General features: G+C 49.9%; 1 protein-coding gene and 1 non-coding gene across 3 annotated transcripts in view; both read right to left on the bottom strand.

Annotated features, from left to right (window-relative positions):
* The window catches only part of CPPED1 (calcineurin like phosphoesterase domain containing 1), a 68284-nt gene that overhangs the window by 19105 nt on the left and 21591 nt on the right, over positions 1-27588 (bottom strand). Inside the window, exon 2 of one of the 2 annotated variants that reach the window (XM_007529534.3) lies at positions 26512-26730. The exons of the other annotated variant lie outside the window; for it this stretch is intronic. Within the exon in view, the coding sequence (XP_007529596.2) occupies positions 26512-26730 (219 nt within the window). The remainder of the gene's footprint in view (positions 1-26511; positions 26731-27588) is intronic. 2 annotated transcript variants of the gene reach the window in all.
* Positions 18846-18950, bottom strand: LOC132533237 (U6 spliceosomal RNA). The gene has a single exon (XR_009545138.1). It is a non-coding gene; the product is annotated as a U6 spliceosomal RNA (small nuclear RNA).

Genomic DNA, 27588 nt, shown 5'->3' with positions numbered 1-27588 from the left:
GATCTGGGTTTGAACCCCTGCTCCCCACCTGTGGGGGTCCGGTTCACAAGCGGTGAAGCCAATCTGTAGGTGTCTATCTTTCTCTTTGCCTCTCTATCTCTCTCACTTCCTCTCTGTCCTAGCCAATAAAATGGAACAAATCGGGTGCCCTAGTGCAGGCACCGAGCCCTAGCGATCACTCTGGAGGCAAAAAAAAAAAAAAAAAAAGGATAAAAAAGCGATTATATTCTAAACTGATCATAAAGAAACAAGGAGTGGCTGGGCAGTGACACAGCTGGTTGAGCACACATTACCAGAAGCAAGGACCTGGGTTCAGGCCCTGGATCCCGACCTGCAGGGAGGAGGCTTCACGAGTAGTGAAGCAGGACAGCAGATGCTTCTTTTTCCTCTCTCTCTCTCTTTATCCCCCCCTACCACCTCAATTTCTATCAAATAAATGAAAGGGGTAAAAAGGGGGGGAGAGGGTGGAGAGAAGGCCACCGGGAGCAGTGGAATCACTATGAAGGCACTGAGCCCCAGAGATAACAGTGGTGGCAATAAAAACATAATGAAATGAAATGAACGGGTGGATGGATTATTGCTAGCCTCAGACGAATATAGGAGGATTTATCTCACTAATTATGATGATATAAAATACTCCTGCCCAAGAGCGTGGGGGAGGGGGATACTCGGTACCTCCCTCCCCATCAATGTGGCCCTTCCTGCTGGTCTCTCTTGGGGCTCACTGAGGGGCCTGGGTCTGGGACAGGCAGGGGTGGGAGGTGGTTAAGGGCACTGCTGACAACGCTGTTCCATGTCACCTTCTTAAGACTGTTTAGATGCCTGCAGGGAAAGGACAGTGCTGTGGGGGTCACCCCCAAGCTTATTAAAGGCTTGCTGGGAGGGTCTGCACATATTTGTGCTGGAGGCTGCAAGTGGACTGAGCATAAGTACCCAGGGAGAGCTCAGGGAAGGGCTGCAGGGCAGTCACGGGGGACACGCCAGGCTCCCCGTGGGGAGCTGTGACAGCATATGCCATGCGCCGTCCACTGAGTAAGCTCACAGAGACCCCAAGCCCTGCTTTTTGACTAGGGGTGGCCAGGCAGACTCTGCCTGGTCCTTCTCAACATGTCAGGCTCACACCAGGAGAGAGGTGCTCAGCTGGGACCCTGTTGTTTGTTAAGGCTCAGGCACTGGGAGGCTCTTAGATCCAGGAATGGTCTATGGGAGCCCTCCCTGCACGCTGCCTCCCAGAATCCAGGTTGCTGGATGTCAGCGCAGGGCTGAGCTTGTGAACACAACTCCTCACCCCACCTCCCATACCTGGATAGACTCACTACTTGGTACTGGGGTCACTGCCCACATCAGCCAGGAAAAAAAAAATTAAATTAGACAAAACCAACCACTACCACACAGGAAAAGACATTTCAAGCCAACTAAAGGGAACAACATTACAGAGCCTCAGACCTCTTAGAAACAACACAAATTCTCAGTGACTTTAGCCGCCCCCCCAAAAAAAAAAAATCTGCCAACCAAAACAAGAAAGTGCGCTGGCCAAAAATAAAGAAGCTGAAACTTGAAACTTATGCTTAGAAAAAAAAAAAAACCCTCAGTCTTGCAAGTGAAAAGATCACAGATGGCTCTGCTGGTAGAACACACCATGCTCAAGGACGCAGGTTCAAGTACTTGGCCTGACATCTGAGCACCAGGCAAGAAGCAATCTTCACAGGCAGGGAAGCAGTACTGTGCCATTTCTCCTTCCTTCCTTCCTTCCTTCCTTCCTTCCTTCCTTTTTCTTTCTTTCTAATTTTTTGAATTATCTTTATTTATTGAAATAGAGACAGCCAGAAGTAGAGAGGGTAGGGGGAGATAAAGAGAGAGAGAGAAAGAGAGACACCTGCAGCCCTGCTTCACCACTCACAAAGCTTTCGCCTTGCAGGTGGGAACCAGAGATTCAACCCAGGTCCTTGCACATTGTAGCATGTGCACTCAACCAGGTGCACCACCACCCGGCCTCATCTTTTCTTTTTTATCTTGCTCGGTCTCTCTCCTGTCTGGACAGAGTAAGTATCTGCTGAATGCAGAGGAATTATGCAGGCATGAAGCCCCAGAGAAGCACTGGCTGGGGGGGGGGGGGGGAAGGAGAAGAAGAAGGATAAAAAGGTGGGCTAGGCGACAACATAATGGTTCTGCAAAAGCTTTTCACACCTGAAGCTCTGAAGTCCCAGGTTCTATCCTCAGCACCACCATAAGCCAGAATTGAGCAGTGCTCTGTGGGGTCTCTCTCTCTCCATCTCTCACTCATTAAAAAAAAAAAAAAGCAAAATTTAAAAAAAAGGAAGACACAGAGAGAAAAAAAGTAGTTAAGAGGCTGTGTAGTGGTACACCTGGTTAAATGCCCATATCACTATGCACAAGGACCCAGGTCCGAGCCCCTGGTCTCCACCCGCAGGGGGGCAGCTTCACAATTGATGAAGTTGGTCTGCAGGCCTCTCTCTCTCTCTCACTATATATTCCCCTCTCCCTTAATTTCTTTCTGTCCTATTAAACAAAATAAAGTTCATAAAAAAACAAAAACTTTGGCGCACCGGGTTAAGCTCACATAGTATGAAGCACAAAGGCCTGCACGAGGATCCCAGTTTGAGCCCCCAGCTCCCCACCTGCAGGGTCTTCAGGTGTCTATCTTTCTCTCTCCTTATTTATCACCCCCTCAATTTCTCTCTGCCTTATCTAAAAAAGAAAGAAAGAAAGAATGGCTACCAGGAGCAGTGGATTCATAACTCAGGTACCAGACCCTAGCAATAACCCTGGAGGCAAAACAAACAACAACAACAAACTTTTAAAGGCAAGAAAGCAGGGGTGTCGGGCTGTAGCGCAGCGGGTTAAGCGCAGGTGGCGCTAAGCTCAAGGACTGGCGTCAGGATCCCGGTTCGAGCCCCCGGCTCCCCACCTGCAGGCAGGTCCCTTCACAGGCGGTGAAGCAGGTCTGCAGGTGTCTGTCTTTCTCTCCCCCTCTCTGTCTTCCCCTCCTCTCTCCATTTCTCTATGTCCTATCCAACAACAATGACATCAATAATAACTACAACAATAAAAAAAAACAAACAAGGGCAACAAAAGGGAATAAATAAATTTTTTTTAAAAAGAGTTTAAAAAAAAAAAAGGCAAGAAAGCAGTAGCCAGTGAAAACTGCCAAAGGGCTGACCCATATATATATACATGGAACCACTCCAACTTGCTAAGAAACAGACTGACACCTCAGTGGAAGAGAAAATGAACAGACAGTTCAGAGAGGAGGGAGCCCATGTGGTCAGAACGCTCGTGGGAAGAGGCTTCACTGGTCTCGGCACAGACAGCAAGGAAGAAATAAAAGCCACAGCCAGGATGCACTTTTGCTCCATGCCGAGGAAGAGGAGCATGCTGGGAACCAGCCCAGGTCAGACACAAAGACAGGACACTTGACTGTGTGGCCAGAGGACCATGCAGCTCTGGTTCTCGGCGCTACCGCCGATTGAACCTAGACCTCTCTGTGCTAGTGCTCCGTGCTCTGACTGTGCTGTCTCCTCAGCCCCAAAAGAGAGACTTGCAGGAGTGGGGCAGTAGTGCAGCGGGTTAAGTGCACGTGGCGCAAAGTGCAAGGACCAGCATAAGGATCCCGGTTCGAGCCCCTGGCTCCCCAACTGCAGGGGAGTCGCTTCACAGGCGGTGAAGCAGGTCTGCAGGTGTCTATCTTTCTCTCCCCCTCTCTGTCTTCCCCTCCTCTCTCCATTTCTCTCTGTCCTACCCAACAACGACGACATCAAAAACAATACTAACTACAACATTAAAAAAAAAAACAAGGGCAACAAAAGGGAATAAAAATAAAAAGGAACATCTCTTAAAGAGAGAGAGAGAGTTGCAATGCTTGCAGGGATGGGGGCAGTTCCTTTTTGCACCAGTCTGAGAGAAAAACCTTGAACAGGGTTTTTTATTTTAAATTTTTTATTATTATTTTATTTTTATTTTATATATTTTTTGCCCCCAGGGTTATTGCTGGGGCTCAGTGCCTGCACTACGAATCCACTGCTCCTGGAGGCCATTTTATTCCCTTTTGTTGCCCTTGTTGTTTATTGTTGTTGTTGCTGTAGTTATTGTTGGAAAAGACAGAGAAATCGAGAGAGGAGGGGAAGACAGAAAGGGGGAGAGAAAGACAGACACCTGCAGACCTGTTTCATCACTTGCGAAGCGACCCCCTTGCAGGGGGTTCGAACCAGGATCCTTATGCTGGTTCTTGTGCTTCGTGCCATGTGCACTTAACCCACTGCGCTACTGCTGGGCCCCGTTTTTAATTTATTTCTTGTTTTCTTTTTTAAATTTTTTTAATTATCTTTATTTATTTATTGGATAGAGATAGTCAGAAATTGAGAGGGGAGGGGGAAATAGTGAGGAGGAATGACAGAGAGACACCTGCAGCCCTGCTTCACCACTTGCAAAGCTTTCCCCATGCAGGTGGGGCGTTTTTAATTTTTTTTTTTTGCCTCCAGGGTCACTGCTGGGGTTCGCTGCCTATACTACAAATCCACTGCTCCTGGAGACCATTTTTTTCCATTTTGTTGCCCTTGTTTTAGTGATCGTTATTGTTGCCATTGACGTTGTTGTTGTTGGATAGGACAGAGAGAAATCGAGAGAGGAGGGGAAGACAGAGAGGGGGAGAGAAAGACAGACACCTGCAGACCTGTTTCATCACTTGCGAAGCGATCCCCCTGCAGATGGGGAGACGGGGGCTCAAACCGGGATCCTTACGCAGGTCCTTGCCCTTTGTGCCATGTGCGCTTAATCCACTGCGCTACCGCCCAACTCCTGATCATCTATTGTTGCCCTTGTTGTTTATTATTGTTGTTACTTTTACTGTTGTTATTGCTGTCATCGATGTTGGATAGGACAGAGAGAAATTGAGAGAGGAGGGGAAGACAGAGAGGGGGAGAGAAAGATAGACACCTGCAGACCTGCTCCACCGCTTGTGAAGTGACTCCCCTGCAGGTGGGGAGCCAGGGCTCGAACCGGGATCCTTACACTGGTCCTTGAGCTTGGTGCCACGTGCGCTTAATCCACTGCGCTATCGCCCAGCCCCCACATTTCTATAATGGTTTCCAGGAGCAGTGAATTCGTATTGCTGGCACCCAGGCCCAGCAATAACCCTGGAGGCAAGAAAAAAAAAGGTAGAAATGCAATTTAAAGACAAAATTCTTAATTTAGGGCAGTGTTTACCTCTGGGGGTGAGGGTGGAGGGGCTGCTAGCTCCTTATCTCCAACCCCTTCTCCCACTTTGAGCAGCAGAAAGTCTCTGCTAATAACTACATTTTCTAATATAATTCTTAGCTTCTGGAAGGGAAGGCACTGGATAGGTCTTCTCAGAAAACTCCCTATTGCCATTGGTCTTTCAGCCTTCATGGGATTCACATGTTATGGCTGCAGCCCCAGCAGCCGTTCTGTATGTCTGAAAGCAGAGGCCACACCCTAAAATGAAGAAGCATAAAGCTAGGAAAGTCTGGGTTCCTGGAATCTCCAAACTTGTCACCAGAAAGGACACTATACGTGAGCCGCCATGACCTGGAAACTTTCTGTCTCACATCCTTAATCCTTGACGCAAACGGGTACTCAGCAACTTCAGCAGAAATGTCACCTTTTGATTTTGTTGTTGGGCTGGTCGGTCTATGTGTGTTCATTCTAGTCATCTTCAGGCTATTTTCAGTGTCCTCTGTGCTTTTTGAGTTCAAAATGAAAATGCGAGCTGGAAGGTTTTAAAACTTAAAAAAAAATGTTGCCCAATCCCTGACCCTCAGTAAGGGTCAATAATGAAAGGGATGAGAAATTGCTCTGCTGAATGACTCACAAATAACACGGAGACAGGACTGGGCAGGGGTACCTCACTGAGCACACACATTACAGTGCTCAGGGACCTGGGTTTAAGCCCCTGGTCTCCCACCCCCCACTTGCAGCATGAGTGGTGAAGCAGTGTTACAGGTGTCTCTGTCTCTCCCTCTTTATCTCCTCGTCCCCTCGCAACTTCTCTCTGCCTATATTGCTGGGCTCCGATGTCTGCATTATGAATCCACTGCTAGATGAAGCCACTGTTTTTTCTTTCTTTTGCCTCCAGGATTATCGCCGGGGCTTGGTGCCTACACAACGAATCCACTGCTCCTGATGGCCATCTTTTTCCCATTGTTGTTGTTGCTGCTGCTATTGTTGGATAGGACAGAGAGAAATTGAGAGAGGAGGGGAAGATGGAGAAGGGGAGAGAAAGAGAGACACCTGCTTCACTTGTGAAGCGACGCCCCTGTAGGTGGGAAGCCAGGGGCTCGAACCGGGATCCTTACGCCATTTCTTGCACTCTGCACTATGTGCGCTTAACTCAGTGCACTACCGCCCAGCTCCCCCATTTCCTCCCTTTTTTTTAAAAAAAATTCTATTTTATTTAATAGGATAGATAGAAATTGAGAGGAGAGGGAGAAGTAGAGAGGGAGGGGGGAAGAGGGGAGATACTTGCAGACCTGCTTCACCGCTCAGCTTGTGAAGGTTCCCCCTTGCAGGTGGCGTGCAGGGGCTCAAACCCCAGCCCTTGCAGATGGTCATGTATGTGCTCAACTGGAGGTGCCACAGCCTGTCCCCCAATAAAAATACTTTAGAAAAAAAATGGAGTCAGAAATACCAGCGAGCTGCCCAGAAGCTTGGCATGAGGCAAGGGCTGTACCAGAATCCAGACCCAGTCTTGTCTGCGCTCCAGGCCCCAGCCCTTCCCTGCACGCCCTGAGCTAATGAGCCGGTGAACACGACTGTGCCTGGAGCATCAAGTTTAGACTCATCAGAGTCTACACAGTCAAACGCAGCAGGCAGAGGGCAGAGGGGAGAGCACTATTTTTTTCATTAAAATTTTATTTATTTATCATTTGTTAGTAGAAACTGAGGTGGAAAGGGGAGATAGGGAGAAAGAGTGAAAGAGGGAGGGAGGGAGGGAGGGAGGGAGGGAGGGAGGGAGAGAGAGAGAGAGAGAGAGAGAGGGAGAAAATGAGAGTGCTGCAGCACTATTTTAAAAAGAAAAGGCTCCCTCATGGTCCGGGAGTGGTGCAATGGATAAAGCATTGAACTCTCAAGCTTAAGTTCTTGAGTTTGATCCCTGGCAGCCCATGTTCCAGAGTGATGTCTGGTTCTTTCTCTCTCTTCTTTCTCTCTCCTCTTGTCTTTCTCATAAATAAATAAAATATTAAAAAGAAAAAGAAAAGGCCCCCTCTTCAAACCTATTAAGTTCTGGTGGTGGGAACTGTGTGGAGTTGTACCCCTCTTATCCTATGGTTTTTATCAGTGTTTCTTTTTTATAAATAAAAATTAAAAAAAAAAAAAGAAAGAAAGAAACTTGCTGACTGGAGCTGGGACTTGGGTGGACATGTCCTGCCCGGTGTTGGTTTAGAGCAAGATGTGAACCTGAGCTTCTGTCTGTGGGTTTTTAACAAGCCGCCTAGCTGGTTGAGAAATGGAGGCCTGAGCCCCACCAACAGGGAAGCCCGGCTTCATCCCAACAGCTCCCACTCAACCCCCTCAACTGCCTTCTGTTCCTTCAGGCCGCTGTCTCCTGGTAGATGGGCATCAATCCACTGGCGTGGGTTTTGAGTAGCTCAAATTGATTAAGCAACTCAAACTGGTGACTGGAGGGCTTTCCTGGCAGGCCTGCAGATGAACGAGTGTGGGGGTGGGGGGCACACTGGACTCACAAGCTCGAAAGCTCAGGCTGGACCCCTGGCGCTGCCAACAGCTAGAGCAGAACAGAGCAGAGCTTTGGCTGAAGCAAACACAAAACCGTTTTCAGGTGGCAAATTGTTGTATCTAATGATAAAGAAGGAGTCAAGGAGAACACCCCAGGGAATAAATGCAGAATCTTCCACAAGTGAAATATGATTAAGGCACCTCCCTGGACCAGTTGCTTGAAAATTTTCTTTTTTAGAGAGAGAAACGTGTGTGTGTGTGTGTGTGTGTGTGTGTGTGTGTGTGTGTGTGTGTGTGTGTAGAAAGAGAAGGAGAGAGAGACAGAGAGAGTGAGAGAGGAGAGAGAGAGGAGAGAGAAATGAGAAAGGAGAGAGAGCAAAGCACTGTTCCACCATCCATGGACTTCCACCCATTTTTGTCATGGTGTCTTTGGTGCTGGGGTTGAATCCGGGGCCTTGTCCATGGAAGGCAGGCCCTCTGCCCGCTGAGCCAGTTTCTACCCCACCCCCGCCCCAGCCTGGCTTCTGAAGTGACCACTGGAAAAGAGGTGAAAGGTTATAGACATCAGCCAGTCAAGATCTGCTTCTTTCCAGAAGCTGTTTTTTTTTTTTTTTAATTTTCATTTCCAACCCAAATCTTTTTAGTTCAAACCACGAACAGGATGACAGGGCACTGGTGCACCCGGCTGAGAGCACGTTACCGTGCACAAAGACCTGAGTTCGAGTCCTCAGTCCCCACCTGTAGAGAGGCAGCTTCAGAAGTGGTGAAGCAGGTCTGCAGGTGTCCCTCTTTTTCTCTCCCTTTCTATCTTCCCCTTCTCTCGCAAAATTGCTCTCTGTCCTATCAAATAAATAAGAATAAATAAAATAATAGAAATGGTGAGAAAGGAAGTCTGGACTGTGACTGAGCAGGCCAGGTTCTCAGCTCACTGAGATGGCCAACTGGGTCTTGTCTGAAGGCAAGAGAACTCCTCTCTCAGGCTGAGCACCCTGGGACCCTCATTTCCATCTTAAGAGCTCTCTTTCATTTTTTTTTTCATTTGTTCATTTTTGATAGAGACACAGAGAGAAATCCAGAGGGGAGGGAGAGACAGAGACACCTGCCACACAGGTCCACTGCTCGTGAAGTTTCCCCACTGCAGGTAGGGGCTGGGGGCTTGAACTCTGGTCCTTGTCTGGTAACATGTGCACTCAACCCAGTGCACTGCCCTTTCTTCTTGACAGTTTTGAAAGGAGTGAATACCAAGGAGGCAGCCTCGAACCTCAGCACCTGTGTGTGGCTAGTGAGCACTCTACTGCTCTCCTGAACTGACACAGAAACCTTTTCTTTCTTTCTTTCTTTCTTTCTCTCTTTCTTTCTTTCTTTCTTTCTCTCTCTCTTTCTTTCTTTCTTTCTTTCTTTTTGATAGAGGGTGAGAGACAGACAGAGATAAGGAAAGGAGCCAGAGAGGAGGAAGGAGAGACACAGACAGCGCCGCTCCACTGATCATGAGCTTCTCCTCTGGGGGGGGATTGGGCAGGGGACTTGAACCCGGGTCTTTGCACATGGCAACTTGTGTGCTCTACTGGGTGCACCACTGCCTGCCCCTCCACCTGACAGATAATTTTTTTAAAGAAAAGAAAAGAAAGAAAGAAAGAAAGAAAGAAAGAAAGAAAGAAAGAAAGAAAGGAAAACAGCCAAATTCCCAGTTGTCACCACCAACACTTTTTTTTTTTTAACTTTTCATTATCTTTATTTATCGGCCATCACTACCTGGAACCTCAACCTATTTCTCATCCTAAAAAACCAAGGTGATGTTCAGATACTGGGGTTCAAGTCTGCAGCTGCCATAGGGGGACACCTTCCTGGGGTGGGTGGGGGTAGGGGGGCTTTACAGTGGAGGCGAACTACAGTGCTGTGGCAGCCTTCTTCCTCCCTCCCTCTCTCTCTCTCTCTCTCTCTCTCTCTGCCCCTCACCATCTATGGGGGCAGGGAATGAGCCTACTGGGAGCAGCGGAATCATGCAGGCACTGCAAAGCCCCAGAGATAACCCTGGCAGCGTCATGAAAAACTGACTTATTCATAACGAGAGAGAGAATGAACAAATAGCCCAGAGCCTCTCTCTGGCATATAAAGTACATTGAAGTCAGGACTGCTGTTTGCAAGTCCTACCACCGTGCCACCCCCTGGTCGCCCCCCCCCCCCCGCCCCGTTCCTAAACACCTTCTGATTCAACTCCATTGTGGAAATCCTCATGCAGCCCAACAGAACCAGTGCTGGGGCAGCCCTTCCAGAAGCCACCACACTGAGCGGATGGGCACCGTGCCTGCTGTACCCTCCAGCGCTGGGGCGGCATCCCCACAGCTGGTGAACTTCCTTCACCCTTCTCTCTGCCCTGAGAGCCCCTGGAGACCCTGGGGATGGGCACAGGGAGCGGGTGCAAGCGCTCAGTGACTTTTAGTGAGTAGAGACAGACAGACAGATGAGAGAATGAGGTGAAATCATACTGCCTGGCTCCTTCTGCCAACAGGCCAGGGCAGCTGGGCCGAGCAGCACCAGGCCGGGCTCAGGACGGCACAGGCTGACGTGAGAAATGACCTATCCTGTTCATTAGCGGCGTTCACCTTCCTTAGGCTCCAAGACTCTACCGGCCCTCACCCTCCCTGCCCCCCAGATCCTTGCTGTTCCCTCCTCCTAATTAATGGAGGTTTGTAAACGCACTGTGAGCATAGACATTGCTCATGTAGCGCTTGGGCACCGCGGAGCTAACAGAGCAAGCTTAATCGGGTTCCACAGGTTCTTAAATTATACATATTATTAGACAAGAGTCATTTAATGTCCCATCTAGCAGCCCCGGCTTGATATACAGGTGGCTCCCAAGCCAGCTCGCTGCTGAATCTGTGCCAGCAGCCCAAAGAGCTACAGGAGCGCAGGAACGGAGCTGGGCAGAACAGGAGGTTCTGGGAGGGCAGGTAGGCACCTCAATGTTTCTTGGGAGGCGAAAAAGATTTGGGAGGGTGATGTCCTCCAAGGGAGGGGCCTCAGCAGTCGCTACCTATTGTGTCATCAGTACAAAATCTCCACCTGGAGCCAGGAGGTGGCGCATCTGGCTGAGTGCACCTGTTCCAACGCACAAGGACCCAAGTTCAAGCCCCCCAGTCCTAACCTGTTGGGGGGGAGGCTTCATGAATAGTAAAGCAGGTCTGCAGGAGTCTCTCAATCTCCCTCTCTATCTCCCCCTTCCCTCCCAATTTCTCTCTGTCTCTATCCAATAAATAAGTAAATAAAACATGTTTTTGGGTTGTCTCACAAACGGTGAAGCAGGTCTGCAGGTGTCTATCTTTCTCTCCCCCTCTCTGTCTTCCCCCCCTCCATTTCTCTCTGTCCTATCCAACAACGAATGACATCAACAATGGCAATAATAATAACCACAACGAGGCTACCACAACAAGGGCAACAAAAGGGGGGAAAATGGCCTCCAGGAGCAGTGGATTCATGGTGCAGGCACTGAGCCCAGCAATAACCCTGGAGGGAAAAAAAAAGAAAAAAAATAGCCTCCAGGAGCAGTGGATTCGTAGTGCAGGCACCGAGCCCCAGAAGTAACCCTGGAGGCTATATATATATATATATATCTCCCTGGGAACGTCTATGGGCGACAACAGCACTCCACCTAAATAATGTACCTCAAGCAGAGGAGTCATTTCTTTCCACAGACTAGACAGGACTCGCTGTCATTTTCCAGTCAGAAACTGGGGAAACTGGTGCTGCAGCACAGAACTGGAACACTCTCGGAGTCACCCACAGGGCCAGCAGTGCTGGCATCTAAGTGTCCGTCCCCCACTCCCCCTTCTCTCTCGTTTTCCACTTCACATTCTAATCACAATTCCCTGATAATTGAGCTCCCTTGGGATCTCACTCCTTTTCAGTCTCATTTGGCTGTAGGAAACAGGCCCATCAGTGAGGAGAAATGTCCTCATTCCGGGAAATGAGGGTGCAGAGCCAGAACAAGGAGAGGCAAGGCGGAACTGGGGCCATCAGTCAGAGCGCGCTGGGAAGATGCCAGCCTGGTCTGCGGTGGCTGTTTACCGAGGGATGCCAAACAGCGCCCTGGCTCTATCAGACATCTTTTTTTAAAATAATTTTTTATGTACGTGGGGTAGAGACAGAGATAAATTGAGGTGGTAGGGAGATAGAGAGGGAGAGAGAAGGGTTCACACTGGGTTAATCACATAGTATGAAGCAAAGCGCAAGGACCTGTGTAAGAGTCCCGTTTAGAGCCCCAGGCTTCCCGCCTGCAAGGGGGAGGGGTGGCTTCACAAGCAGTGAAACTGTTTTTCTCTCTCCCTATCTTCCCCCTCCCTCTTTCTCTCTCCTCTCAATTTCTCTGTCCTACCCAATAAGAAGGAAAAAAAAAAGAGGGAGAGACACCTGCAGCCTGGTTTCACCACTCATGAACCTTCCCCCAACTGCAGGTGGAAACTGGGGTTGGGACCAGGTGGTGGCACAACTGATTAAGCACACTCACTGCAGTATGCAAGGACCCAGACGCAAGCCCCTGGTCTCCACCTGCAGGGGAATGCGCAATAGCCAAAGCGTGGAATCAGCCTCAGTGCCCATCCACGGGTCGTGTACTGCCCTACAGCTCTATAGTGTTTTAGCTCTAGGTGCAGCAGATCCAAGGGACGAACCCTGGTGGAAACCAGCAGGCTCCAGGCACGCTAGACAGCCGCATGATTTGGGAAGCCGCTTATATTCCCTTCAGAGTGGGCATGGAGCAAGCTGATTGGTTACATGGAGGGCTTGGGAAAAGTACATTTAGATCGGTTACTAGGTAACCAATCAGGTGTTCTCAAATACAGGGCACTGTGCAAACGGATTGGTCACACTGTGAATCATCAAGGTCCATGTAAAAGGAAGGAAGAGGTGGATTGGTTGCGCTCCACGCCCAATCCTGGACACCAAGGTGCAAGTGAATACAAAATGAAAGATACAGTTTGGTTGGCTACATTCTGCAAAACAAAAAGATTCAACCTAATTGGTTATATTCCTAGTCACCTAGGTTGGTCCTTACCTAGGTAAGGACCCCGGCTCCAGCCCCCACCCCCGTTCCCCATCTGCAGGGAGGTCGCTTCACAAGACATGAAGTCGGTCTGCAGGTGTCTATCTTTCCCCCTGTCTTCCCCTCCTCTCTCCATTTCTCTCTGTCCTATCCAACAAATGACATCAATAACAACAGTAATAACTACAACAATAAAACAACAAGGGCAACAAAAGGGAATAAATAAATATTTTTAAAAAATAATTTAGGGGAGAGTAACCAGTTGGGATATAACACTGCAGTCAAAGATGATGATTGTGTCCTTCGGGACAAAACAGGTACAACTGTCTCATTCATATGTAGAATCGAAACACATGAACTTACAAAAAAAAATTAAAGAAAAGATGAAGAGAGAGAAAGAAAAAAGAAAACCTGAGGTAACTAAACAGTCTTAAGGGCTTTGTGAGAACTATAGTGGTTATCATTGGGAGGGTGGGGACAGAATTTCGGTGGTGGGTTTGGTGTGGAACTAGATTCTGTAATCTTACAATCTTGTGATCTGTAATTTTACAATTCTGTAAGCTTACAAGCCCACCATAATCACAAATAGAAACAGTGGTGAAGAAAGGAGAAAAGAGGGTCCCAACTGTGGCATATCTGGCATAGTATAATTATTACAGTGCACAAGGACCTGGGTTCAAGCCCCCAGTCCGACCCAACGTGGTAAAGCAGATCTGCCAGGTGTCTCTCTGTCTCTGTCCCTCTCTATCTCTCCCCCCCTCGATTTCTGTCTCTGTCCAAAATAAATTAAAAAGTAAATACAAAGAAAGAAACTTGCTTCTAGGGTTGGGGAGCTAGAGCCCGGTGGTGGAGCGTTGGGCCTGCAGGACTGAGGCCCCGGGTTCAATCTCCTGCAGGACATAAGCCAGAACTGAGCAGTGCTTCAGGCTTTCTTTCCTGAAATAAATCCTTTTTTTTAAAAGGTGTGTGTGTGTGTGTGTGTGTGTGGAGGGTGTGGGGGGGAGGCAGAGGGCCTGGGGAGGGGAAATAGCACAGCTGTCGTACACCGGACTTTTATGCCCAAGGTTCTGTGTTCCTAGGTTCATTCCCCACCTGCATCTAAGCCAGAGCCGAGCAGTGCTTTTGTGTCTCTTGTTAAATAAATCCTGGTAAGAAAGGATAAAGAAAAATGTCAGATGTCGGGTGGTAGCGCAGTGGGTTAAGTGCAGGTGGTGCACAGCACAAGGACCAGCGTAAGGATCCCGGTTCAAGCCCCACCTGCAGGGGAGTCGCTGCACAAGAGATGAAGCAGGTCTGTAGGTGTCTGTCTTTCTCTCTCTCTGTCTTACCCTCATCTCTCCGTTTCTCTCTGTCCTATCCAACAACAACACTGATAACTGCAACAATAAAATACAACAAGGGATGTAGTCCGGAAGGTGACGCTTTGGACTCTCAAGCATGAGGTCCTGAGTTCAATTCCCGGCAGCACACGTACCAGAATAATGTCGGGGTTTTATTGTCTTTATCCTATCATTTCTCATGAATAAATAAATAAAATCTTTAAAAAAAATACAACAAGGGCAACAATAAAAGGGAATAAATTTTTTTTAAAAAAGTCTCAGGGTGGGGGGTGGGGAGGTGGGTAGATAGCAGAATGGTTATACAAAGAGACTCTCATGCCTGAGGCTCCAGAGTCCCAGGCTCAGTCTCTCACACTACCGCAAGCCAGAGCCGAGCAGTGCTCTGGTAAAATAAAATAAAATAAAATAATAATAATAATAATAATAAATAAAGTACTGCCTCTAGAAATGTCTTTTGGGTTGTTATATTAGTGTCCCAGAGGGGAAATCTTCATAAAGTTTTCCTTTTAAGTATGTCATTTTCTGGGAAGTACTATATCTTTCTTCTTTTATACTTATTTATTTATTTTACTGCCACTAGGATTATTACCAAGGCTTTATGACTGCACAAGGAATATACTACTCCCAGTGGGTTTGTTTCCTCCCTTCCTCCCTTCGAACCCAGGTCCTTGTGCACTGTACTGTGTGTGTCACCGGCTGTGACACTATCCAGCCCTTGTATCCTTGAATATGGACACGACTCTGTCTCTCGGACAGCTTCTCCCTCTTCTCCCCAGCTGATGGGAAGGAATCAATGGGGCACAACAGCCCCTGGCAGCTGTCTGCTGCTTCCTGCTTCCTCCCTGTGGCCCTGGCTCTCTCCCTGCAGGAGCGTGTGTACTCTGGGCCAGCTGCCTGACCCCCACCTGTGCCTTCTCATCCACCTCACGGAACAAACCCACAAGTGAAGCTGGGCTCTCTCGGTTCTCACTGAGCCAGACACCGGGCAGCAGACAGAAAAGAGATGCAGCTTGTGTGTGTGTGTGTGCATTAGGGACAGAGAGAGAACATGGCATTGGCATATGTGGTGTTGGGGACTGAACTCCAGGCCTGGCTTCAATAAAAGCCCCCGTGTGGGAGTCAGGCGGTAGCGCAGCGGGTTAAGCACAGGTGGTGCAAAGCACATAAGGATCCTGGTTCCAGCCGCCGGCTCCCCACCTGCAGGGGAGTCGCTTCACAGGCGGTGAAGCAGGTCTGCAGGTGTCTGTCCTTCTCTCCCCCTCTCTGTCTTCCCCTCCTCTCTCCATTTCTCTCTGTCCTATCCAACAATGATGACATCAATAACAACAATAATAACTACAACAATAAAACAACCAGGGCAAGAAAAGGGAATAAATAAATTTTTTAAAAAAAAAAATTTTAAAACCACCATGTTTATTCCATGTGATTATTACATGAAGCCCTTCTGCAGGGCAGGAAAAAGAGACAGGGCAGCAATGCAACACAGGACACACGTGCAGGAGGCCTCAGAGCTGTGCCCTGGCCTGCCTCTCTCCCATGAGCACAAATAAGTCTTTAAAACAAATGTAGAGGCTGTACAGTGGTGCACCCAGTTGAGCGCCCGTTGCCATGCACAAGGACCTGGGTTCAAGCTCCCACTCCTCGCCTGTAGGGGGGAAGCTTCACAAGCAGTGAAGCAGGTCTGCAGGTGTCTCTCTCTATCTCCCTCTCCCCTCTCAATTTCTCTCTGTCCTAAAGTGTTGGTATGCTTCTAAATCCTGCTTCTAAGACCCCTTCTGTTACACTGCTTGAGGCTGTGGTCTATTTACATAATCATTGTTTTCATTGGTTTAATCCCCACTGGTTCACGCTATTGTCCTTCTCCCCACCCCCATCCTACGTATTTCCTCTTCCTGACACTTCCGCCTCAGGAGATATAAAAGACAGGGCTTTCTGATGAAGAGATAGAAGAGATTAGATTGTTGAACTGCATCCCCGCTCATCAATAAAGATTGAACTGCGTTCCCAGTTCAGCCATGAGTCCCTGGTCGTCCGTCTCCTGCCCGCGAAGCTAGCCTGGCACTAAAGTAGAAAAAAAAGGAAAGGGGCCAGGTGGTGGAGCACACATGTCACAGTGCGCAAGGACCTGGGTTTGAGTCCCTGTCCTGAAAGGGGCCAGGTGGCGGAGCGCACATGTTGCAGTGCGCAAGGACCTGGGTTTGAGTCCCGGTCCTGAAAGGGGCCAGGTGGCGGAGCGCACATGTTGCAGTGCGCAAGGACCTGGGTTTGAGTCCCTGTCCTGAAAGGGGCCAGGTGTCGGAGCGCACATGTTGCAGTGCGCAAGGACCTGGGTTTGAGTCCCGGTCCTGAAAGGGGCCAGGTGGCGGAGCGCACATGTTGCAGTGCGCAAGGACCTGGGTTTGAGTCCCTGTCCTGAAAGGGGCCAGGTGGCGGAGCGCACATGTTGCAGTGCGCAAAGACCTGGGTTTGAGTCCCTGTCCTGAAAGGGGCCAGGTGGCGGAGCGCACATGTTGCAGTGCGCAAGGACCTGGGTTTGAGTCCCTGTCCTGAAAGGGGCCAGGTGGCGGAGTGCACATGTTCCAGTGCGCAAGGACCAAGGTTTGAGTCCCTGTCCTGAAAGAGGCCAGGTGGCGGAGCGCACATGTTCCAGTGTGCAAGGACCTGGGTTTGAGTCCCTGTCCTGAAAGGGGCCATGTGGCGGAGCGCACATGTCACAGTGTGCAAGGACCTGGGTTTGAGTCCCTGTCCTCATCTGCAGGGGGAAAGCTTTGCGAGTGGTCAAGCAGTGTTGCTGGTGTCTCTGTCTCTCTCCTTCTCTCTCGCCTCCTTCCCCGCGATTTCTGGCTGTCTCTATTCAATGATAAATAAAGATAATTAAAACAAAATTTTAAATAAAGGAAAGGAAAACATGGCCGCCTGGAGCAGTCGGATGCAATGGGCTTGGGGGCTGCTCTAGCAACTGTGGAGATGGAGAGCCACCTCTGGGGGCCTAGCTGGCCCTCTCCTCCCCCCAGTGCGGCTAAAGCCCATTGGATCTGACTTCAGAGCTGGAGAGAGTCTGCCCATGGTGGCCAGTCCCCATGCCCGTGGGGTCAGCTGCAGCAGGACAGCCCTGGCTCACTGTGGTGATCAGACTGGACCCCCTGTGAGCTCCCACCCCAAAATGCAACTCACTGCAGGAAAACACTGATGTAAAGGTTCCTGAGGGGGGCGAAGCACACGCTCCACTCCGTGCCAGGACACGGGTTCAAGCCCCCAGCCGCCACATGGGGCACCCACACAGGGGCAGTTCTGAGCGGGGCCATTGTATCTCTCCTTCTCTGTCTCTCACCCTCTAAAAATAAACTCTTTCCAGGAGTGATGGGATTGTGCAGGTACACAGTCCCAGTGATGGCCTTGGCAGCCAGAATGACATAAAAGTACTTTGCAGACGGACTGGGGAGGGGGTCTGGGGGTTGGGGGACGGGGACAGAATGTCTTTCATACTGAAGCCAAGGCTGCCGGCATGCCAGCCCGGGGACGGGGGTATCACTGTTTATTCTGGGTGGGGGCCTGAAATCCCTACGGGGACCACAGGTTCACAAACTAACCTGTATGATTTTGAGAAATCTAATAAGACAATGGTAAGACAGAGCTATAGGTATAGGAGTTGAAGCCTATAGAAGATTAAAAGGATAGGGAGTTGGGAGGGTGCGCAGCGGGTTAAGCGCAGGTGGCGCAAAGTGCAAGGACTGGAGTAAGGATCCCGGTTCGAGCCCCCGGCTCCCCACCTGCAGGGGAGTCGCTTCACAGGCCGTGAAGCAGGTCTGTAGCTGTCTGTCTTTCTCTCCCCTTCTCCGTCTTCCCCTCCTTTCTTCACTTCTCCCTGAACTATCCAACAACGGCGACATCAATAACTACAACAATAAAACAACAAGGGCAACAAAAGGGATTAATAAAATAATTAATTAATTAATTAAAAAAAGAAGGTTAGAAGGATAGAAGTCCATGAACCTCAGGAGGTAGCTTAGCAGTAGAGCACAGGACTTGCAAGGGGGAGCGCTCCCCCCCAAACTCCAACCCCCAGCACTGTATACGCCAGGGCGATACTCTGGCTTTATATACATATATCTTTATCTAGATCTAGAGAGATTGTTTATGGTGTATACATGTCATAAGCAATGATTTTGGAACTGAAGAGAGAGCTCACTGGGAAGGTTGGATGCCTTAGCATTAAATGTAGCCCAGGCTTGAGTCCCAGCACCACACCAGAGATGCTACAGCATTGGAGGAAGCTCGGGGCACTGGTATCGCTCCCTCTAAATGAAGAGGTAGCTGGATCCAGCAGTGAAAGTATCTATGTGTGTGAAGCTCCAGCTCCATCCCCCCCCAAAAAAAAATCATTTCTTGTTTCCCTGAACCCTCATTCCTGATTTCTAGGCCAGTCATGGATTTTTTAAAATGCTTTAGCATAAAGCAGACCTTCAATGCCAATATGTTTGTTTGTCTGACCTAATCCCTGCTCAGCTCTGGCTGATGATGGGGGATTGAACCTGGGGCTCTGGAGCTCAGGCAGGAGAGTCTCTTTGCAGAACCATGATGCTATCTACCACCCCTGCCCTTCAACGCCACTCTTAAGTGAGCTGATCACTCATTCATTCCAGATATGAGCACTGGATTATCTATTGTGCGCTAGTCGCTAAGGATGCTGGGAAATGTACTGTAATTTATTCGGCCACTGTGCACTGTAACCCATTATGTTTTTTTTAAAAAAGAAAAAAATGGAACACTTCATGAATCTGCATGCCGTCCTTGTGCAGAGACCAGGCTCATTTTCCCTGCAGCTCCCAGTTTAGCAGGTGTGCTACAGAAGCAAGCACCCCTGAATACCTTTAACAAAACCCAAACAAACGCCCAGAAGCTTAAGGCATGAAACACACACACACACACACACTCTTCAGGAACTCATACCGAAGCCCCAGGGCGGGCAGTGAGCTTGTCAAAGTTGCAAAGACGAGATAAAGCCCTTCCTTCCCTGGCTGGAGACTTAATCCTGGCTTTGGTTTTCAACAGTGTGCCTGGGAGGCTTCGCTTATCGCCGCCTGTCTAGTGCCAGCGTGTGTGTCGCACTGCCGGGGCCCCGCCCACCCGGGCTGGCCGCATGGATGACTCAGGACAAAGGGCCAGGCGGCCCTGCCTGTGTTTGTTGCCTCCACTGCAGTCAGCAGCGTCCACCCAGGTGGGCAGGGTTTAGGGGATCTTGGTCCAGGCTCTCACAGCTAATGTAAGGGGTGGAGCTACCAAACAGGACACAAACAGAATATTCCAGGTCTGTCTTGAGTCTCAGTCAGTGGGAAAACCACGGTCATGTTTATAGGGGCTCCTACTGTGTGTCTCCCCTTCCTCACCGCCCCCCCACCAGGAGCCCCTCCCTCTCCAGGGACACCTGCAGAGCCCTGTCCTTCTCCACCTGCGGCCGGGCCTGCCCACACACCCACAGCGCACAACATGCCATCTCTGTGCACACACCCGTCCTCCAGCAAGGGGCTCTCTCTGAGCAGCAGGCAGGGAGACAGTGTGCAGTGTACAGCCCAGGCCTCACCGCACACAGGGCACTGAGTGCCAGCCCTGGCAACACAAAGAGGCATCGCGCCACCAGGGAAGAGCCTTGGATGGTGGGGCGGTGCTTTGCTTTTGCTCCCACTTTCTCCATCTTGGTTTGTCTCTAACAAACAGAAGATTGAAAAAAAGTCTGCCCGCCAGACGACCCCACCAATGAGTCCTGGAGCTCCACCTCCTCAGAGCCCCACCCCACTAGGGAAAGAGAGATACAGGATGAGAGTATGGATCAACCTGTCAACGCCCATGTTCAGCGGGGAAGCAATTACAGAAGCCAGACTTTCCACATTCTGCACCCCACAAGGACCTTGGGTCCATACTCCCAGAGGGTTAAAGAATAGGAAAGCTGGGAGTCGGGAGGTAGCGTAGCAGGTTAAGCACACATGGTGCAAAGCACAAGGACTGGCATAAAGATCCCAGTTCGAGGCCCCGGCTCCCCACCTGCAGGGGGGTCACTTCAGAAGTGGTGAAGCAGGTCTGCAGGTGTCTATCTTTCTCTCCCCCTCTGTCTTCCCCTCCTCTCTCAATTTTTCTCAGTCCTATCCAACAACAACATCAATAACAACAATAATAACTACAACAATAAAACAAGGGCAACAAAAGGGAATAAACAATAAAATAAATAAATATTTTTTAAAAAAAGAACAGGAAAGCTATGAGGAGAGGGGATGGGATACGGAGCTCTGGTGGTAGGAATTGTGTAGAGTTGAGCCCCTCTTATCCTATGGTCTTGTCAGCGTTTCCATTTTATAAATAAAAACTAAAAAAAAGAAAAAAAAAACTCTGCCCAGGAGTGACAGAACCATGCCTGTGCAAGACCCCAGGCCCGCTAAATCACATTTAAACAAGAGTCACTTCTGAATTCAAAATCCCATTTTCATGACAAAGTCACTTGGGTGCCAAGAGAAATGGTCCTGAAAATTCAAATACTGGATGCCTGGGATCACTTTCAGTTTGGAACTCTGCAGTGAGGCTGAGGAAGTTAACTTTTGCCGGGCATTAAACCAGCTCCCCCGCTCCATGCTGCATTGCTGACACTATGGCCTATTTCCATAATCATTGTTTTGCCTGATCGATCTTCTTTCTACCCGAGACCCGCCCTGCCTGCAGGGCACATTAATCCCGCCAGTTTAAACCTTAGCAACCGTTGCTACGGGAGCTTTCTACCTTCCTGCTCTTTCTTTACTCCACCCCCTTCCCAGCCATCTCCGTTCCAGACTTGCCACTTGCGTTTTTACCCTGTAAAGCCCACTTCTGTTCCTGGTTTCGCTCTCTTTTCTCTCCCACGTCCCAACCTGGAGAAGGGCTGGCGTGCAGAGTGGGAGGCAGCCACTGCGGTTTGGCGCCATGTAGCTTAACCTGCTGTGCTCACACCTGACTGTGGAGCCCCCGAATGAATAAAGAATTGTATTACCACGCCACCACGAGTTCCTGGTCTCTCTCCCGCGAAGCTACCCGGCAGACATTGGGGAGTGGGGGGGTGACATGCTGACATGAAGTCAGAGGGGAGAGGTCACTGCTTCTGCTATGAGAGAGGCCCTGTGTTCAGTCCCCGCATCACATGTGATAGAGCAATGGTGCAGGTTCTTTCTCTCTCAAGCTCTTATTAATAGATAATTACATCTTTTTATTTTATTTTCATCTTTATTTACTTACTGGATAGACAGCCAGAAACTGAGAGGGAAGGAGCTGATAGGGAGAAAGGCAGACACACCTGCAGCCCTGCTTCACCACTCGCAAAGCTTTCCATCTATAGGTGGGGACTAGGGGCTTGAACCTGGGCCCTTGTGCTCTGTAACATGTGCACTCAACCAGGTGCATCACCACCTGGCCACTAAATAAATCTTTCTTTTTTTTCCACCAGAGCACTGCTGAGCCGCTATGGCTTACGGTGGTGCAGGGGACTGAACCTGGGACTTTGGAGCCTCAGGCATGAGAGTCTCTTTGCATAACCATTATGCTAGCTACCCCCCCCCCAATAAATCTTTAAAAAAACGAAAAGCAAAAGGACACAGAGTCTAGTCTGCACAGGCTGTGGCAGTTCATACCTGTTTTACTGCCAACTGGGCTATTTCTGAACCCAAGAGGAGAAAAACAAAAACAAACACTACTTCTTGTCTGGAGCTTTCTGCACTTTGTGCTGCTGGTCAGAGTCAAGCAAAGGCACCTGGCCCAGATCAAAGGGCCCATTGTGGCCCCTCCTCCCAGCCACACAGACTCTTGTGAAGCACATACAGGCGTGGTATGTACGGAAGTGCTTCTTGAATGTTCTGGTCAAGGTCCTACACGGTACAGGCCGCACAGCGCCACTCACGCTGCTGTTCTGAAAGCAAACACCTGCACAGGACAAGCATTTGCCTGTGGGAGCTGAGGCTGCTGTCTCCAGCAAAGGCAGGTCTCTCAGCCCACGCTACCATCTCTGTAAGAGACCCACTGCACACCCTTCACCAGAAAGCAGGAAATGCAGGGCCCTGAGCAGCCGAGTCTAGGGCGTGCGTGGCAAACCCGGTGTTCCGGAAAGTTCACTGGGACCGAGCTAGAATGCTGATGGCTTCACTAGGTCCAGGAGGGGCAAGGACGCTCCTGGCAGTGCGGGGACCACTTCACATGGAGTGTCCCGTGTCCCTCAGTGGCAGCAAATGCATGAGGCCTGGTGGAAGCACACTGTCCTGAGCCAGATCCCAACTCCAGGCTTCCTATGCTTCCTTCACCAGAGTCTCAGCTCCACAGAGGGGCTCTCACTTCTGTTATAACCACATCCAGCACCGTGCTGGCAACCAGCTCTTGGTCAGAACACAGTAAGATCATGTTGCTGAACAAGGTGACAGTATTTACAGGGGGGGAAGGTGTGTCACAATTTTTTTTTAGGAAAAGCACAACTCTACTCGGGTGGGGGTAGATAGTGTAATGGTTATGCAAAGAGGCTCTCATGCCTGATGCTGCTAAGTCCCAGGTTCAGTCCCCTGCACCACCATGAACCAGAACTGGGAAAAAAAAAAAAAAAAAGGAAAAGGAAAGAAGGAAGAAATGGCATGACTCTTACACAAGGGCCTTCTCCAGCTTGAGCCTAAAATGGCGTACGTGGCCCAAGATGACATTTACGGCAGAATGACAAGTCCACCTTCTGCTTTTATCTGTCCATTAGCCCAGGCGTGGGCAAATTAACAGGGTGCTGGACCGGCAGAGCAGACAGACAATCGCTTTTCCCAGCGTCTGAGCTCACTGAGAGGGAAGCCATGACCTGCATGTTGAAAAATGGAAACTAGTTTCAAAGCATCTGGTAAAGCCCAGACTGCGGCATGCAAGGCAGTCCTTTCGCTGGCTGAGTCAGAACCCCATGGTTCATTGTGCTCAGGCAGGACTGAATATGAAGCAGGCACTCAGAATTCCACCAGTTCTCATCGTTGGGGTCTTTTGCCCAGCTGGTCGGGCAGACCCAGAAAGACTCCCTTCTTATAACTTACTTACGTCCCTCATGTATTTTTTCTTCCTTTCTTTTTTTTTTCAATATATATTTATTTATTTTCTCTTTGGTTGCCCTTTTTTTTACTGTTGTTGTAGTTACTGTTGTTGTTATTGATGTTGTCATTGTTAGATAGGACAGAGAGAAATGGAGAGAGGAGGGGAAGACAGAGAGGGGGAGAGAAAGATAGACACCTGCAGATCTGCTTCACCACCTGTGAAGCGACTCCCCTGCAGGTGGGGAGCCAGGGGCTTGAACCAGGATCCTCATGCTGGTCCTTGCGCTTTGCGCTATGTGCGCTTAACCCACAACGCTATCGCCGGACTCCCTTTTCCTTTCCTTCTTTCTTTCTTTCTTTCTTTCTTTCTTTCTTTCTTTCTTTCTTTCTTTCTTTCTTTTTTTTGCCTCTAGGGTTAGTGTTGGAGCTCGGTGCTGGCACTACAAATTCACTGTTCCTGGTGGCCATTGCTTCCATTTTATTGAATAGGACAGAGAGAAATTGAGAGAAGAAGGGGAGATAGGGAGAGAGAAAAAGAGACCTGCAGACTTGTTTCACTACCTGTAAAGCATCCCTCCTGCGGGTGGGAAGCCTGGGGCTCAAACCTGGACCTTGTGCGGGTCCTTAGGCTCGGTACTCTGTGCGCTCACCTGGGTATGCCCAGGCCCCGCCCAGCCCCTGCCCCACATGTATTTCTGTTAAGCAGTAGCTGCGTGGTGGAGATGCCTGCAGTTCAGAGACGAGTTTGCAGTATGACTGAATACATTAACAGAACTTGGAACCAGCCGGTAAACAGCCACGAGAACATGTTATGTAATTCTGGGAGTCCCCTAAGAGTGTTTTTAAAGAAAAGAAAGTGCTGGACAGAACCGACCAGTCAACGCCCATGTTCAGCGGGGAAGCAATTACAGAAGCCAGACCTTCTACCTTCTGCAACCCACAATGACCCTGGGTCCATGCTCCCAGAGGGATAGAGAATGGGAAAGCTATCAGGGGAGGGGGTGGGATATGGAGATTGGGTGGTGGGAATTGTGTGGAGTTGTACCCCTCCTACCCTATGGTTTTGTTAATTAATCCTTTCTTAAATAAAAAAAAAAAAGAAAGAAAGAAAAAAAAAAGTTGGATTTGGGATCTCACTTTCTGAGGGTCCAATAACAGCAGGAGGGAAGCAGCCGTGGGGCCCAGAGTGAAGGCACCGGCACCGGTGTCTGGACTCTCCCCACAACACCAGCTCAGTGCCCTTCAGACCCTCCACAAGGGAGTCCTTTACACCAGGACTCCAAGCCCTGCTGCAGCTCCTAGCCCCTTCTGAAACTGGGGTGTCACTTGACTGTTGTGCAGTCTTGGCACCCCAGGACCAGGAAGGGGGTGAAGAGCCCCTGAGAGTGGCTGAGTTCAGGGCCATGTTAGTCCAAGTTCAAGGTGTGGCTTTGCCCAAGCTCGGCACGCCCTGCTGGTGCATTTCTGTGCGAGCTGCTGGGGGTGCCACTAGCACACAGGTGACAGGATGACTGCCCTCTCTCTTAGCAGCACCCCAAATTGAGGTCTTGAGCTCCTATTGCTCCCGGGAGGCAGAGGGGGTGGCGGGGGACATAAGGGGAGGGAGGCTCTTTCCAGATCATCACAATCCCACACCTGCCCACACCCTCATTCAGGTCTTGCTCCACTGCCTCTGTTTCCCTCTCCCTGGCCTTCCCACTTCGGGCAAACTCCAGAGCAGGACAAGCTGCTTCTCTGGGGATGGCACCCTGGGTGCCCACCCGCCCTCAGTGACTTTGTAGACAGCAGAAGGAGGTGGAGAGGCTTAGGACTGATTGCCCAGGTGGCCCTCTTTCCACACTCAGATCTTCCCTCTGAGCTTGTGGTGGATGGACAGATGGACAGACGGGCTACCACATGAAAGTCTGTCCAGGAGGAGTGGACGCACCATGATTACGGCAGAGGCCAGGCTCAGCAGCCAGCGGGAAGTCAAGGCAAGAGGCCGGGCCCGAGGGTGTGTCCTGTGGTGACCTCTGGGTCCTCTTCGCTATGCACAGGAGGATGCCGGGGGAGCCTCGTGGGCAGTGCTGCCTCTATCTGCTTACAGGCCTGAAGCCGGGGAAGGAAGGGTGATGTGAGAGTGAAACCAAAAATAAAGGTGGGGAGGATTTCTAGAAGGCCTCTGCTATTTCTGCTATTTCTTTCCTTAGAGGGTCCACTCTGTTCTTGGGGGCTGGGGAGCTGACCCCGCACCCTGGCTTGAGGGCCCACGTGAGCTGTTGGGCATTGGGCTGGAATTCTGACCAGATCACCAAGATTAAGGCGCCTGGTTTCTGGACTGGCGTTAGGTCCTGAGCCACAGTCTACACAGATGATGAGAAGGGCATGATGAGAAGGGAGTGAGCCCAGAGGTAGGAAAAGTGGAACACCCCAGGGACCAAGTCTTCTGAGCCCCTGGATCCAGCCATGCCTGAAGCCTTTTTTTTAATAAAGATTTTATTTATTAATGAGAAAGACAGGAGGAGAGAGAGAAAGAACCAGACATTACTCTGGTACATGTGCTGCCAGGGATTGAACTCAGGACCTGATGCTTGACAGTCCAACACTTTATCCACTGCACTATCTCCCAGACCACTATTATTTTTTTATTAAATATTTTATTTATTTACTGGACAGAGACAGAGAGAAAACAATAGGAAAGGGGAAGACAGAGGAGAGAGAGAGACACCTGCAGCACTGCTTCAGTGCCTGTGAAGCTTCCCCCTGGAAGGTCTGCAGGTATCTATCTTTCTCTCCCCCTCCTCTCTCCATTTCTCTATCCTATCCAACAATGATGATATCAATAACAACAATAATAATAATCACAACAACAATAAACAACAGGGGCAACAAAAGGGGGGGAAGCCTCCAGAAGTAGTGGATTCATGGTGCAGGCACCGAGCCCCAGCAATAACCCTGGAGGCACACACAAAAAAACCCCATTAACCCGTTAGATCCCTGTGACTTGAGAGAAAAAAGCTCAACACATGCAAGTGGAGATAAAAGTCTAAGAAGAGAGGAAACCAGAGGGAAAGATTGTGTTTGGGAGGGCAGGGTGCCTTGAAAGCAGTTCACCCATGTCCCTGGGAGCTGAAGAAATGATGGCATAGACCAAAGTTTCACTTTTCAGGTTAAGCTCCCGTTACTAAGATGGCCGCTCTGCCCAGCGGCCATGACCTATGCCACCAAGTTCAGAACAGAGAGTGCGTGTGCGCAGTGTGCAGGCGCAGACTCTGTCACCCACGGAGGGCCTCTGATGAGAAGACCCTTTCCTTTCCCCACCTGGGTGCGGCAATGAATGGGGTGGAGGGGGACAGGCGACAAGAACCACCGGGCGTCCTACCTGGCATGGCATGAACGAGGTCCCCACACAGAACAAAGAACCTGGGCTTGGGCTCCAGCTTGTTGACGGCCTGGACGGCCTGTTCTGTCAGACGGATCTCCTGTCCCCACTCGTCCCCACCGTGGTCGCAGTCCTTGGAAGCCCAGGCCTTCATCAAGCCGAACTGCGGGTCTGCACCCTGGATGAAGTAGAACGGGCCTTTCCACTCCCTTTCCGCCTCTGTAGGTAGACAAGACATACATACACACACACACACACACACACACACACACACACACACACACACACACACAGAGAGAGAGAGAGAGAGAGAGAGAGAAGGAAAATTAGATAAGTAAAATAAATGTTTAAAAAGGGGAAGAAATATTATAAGACCTGCCAAGGAAAGTGGTCAAGTAACCATGTGAGTTGGACCGATCTATTCTCCAACCCCCACCCCCCCGAAACAAAACAGGTCATTTTAATAAGCTGCGGTTGAAACCTTCCATTTTCCCGTCACAGTCGAGGAGATTCTGAGTTACACTGATTACACCGGGGATCTGGGGGTGCCCACAGGCCGGGGGGAGCCAAGTGAGCTGAGGCCGCCTAGCAACCAGACTGTGTATTTGAGAACGAGCCGGCCTACATGCAGCCCTGAGGCACGGAACGCGCCACAGAGAGGAGGGATAGTTAGAACTACAAAGAGTCCCCAGAATGCGAACTGGTGCAGCCCCTTTGGAAGACTGCATGGACAGTCCTTAAACAAAAGTGGAATTTCCTTATGATCCTGCAATGCCTCTCTTAGGCATTTATTGATTGATTTTTTTGGGGGGGTGGGTGGGAGGAGATAGAGAAGGCAAGAGACAGCAGCCCAGCTTCACCACTTATGAAGCCTTTTCCCCCTGCAGGTAGGGGACCAAGGGCTTGAACCTGTAATGTGTGAGCTTAGCCAGGTGTGCCACCTCCTGGCCCTTCAGACACTACTTTGAAGGGACATATGCACCCCTGTGTTCATAGCTGCATTATTCACAATCGCCAAAGAGTGGAAGCAGCCTAGATGTCCATCAACAGATGACTGGCTAAAGACGTTATGGGAGG

The sequence above is a fragment of the Erinaceus europaeus genome, chromosome 15 (assembly GCF_950295315.1).
Source record: "Erinaceus europaeus chromosome 15, mEriEur2.1, whole genome shotgun sequence".
Lineage (NCBI taxonomy): Eukaryota > Metazoa > Chordata > Mammalia > Eulipotyphla > Erinaceidae > Erinaceus > Erinaceus europaeus.
The sequence above is the reverse complement of the archived record's forward strand: the minus strand, read 5'-3'. Positions and strand labels throughout refer to the sequence as shown.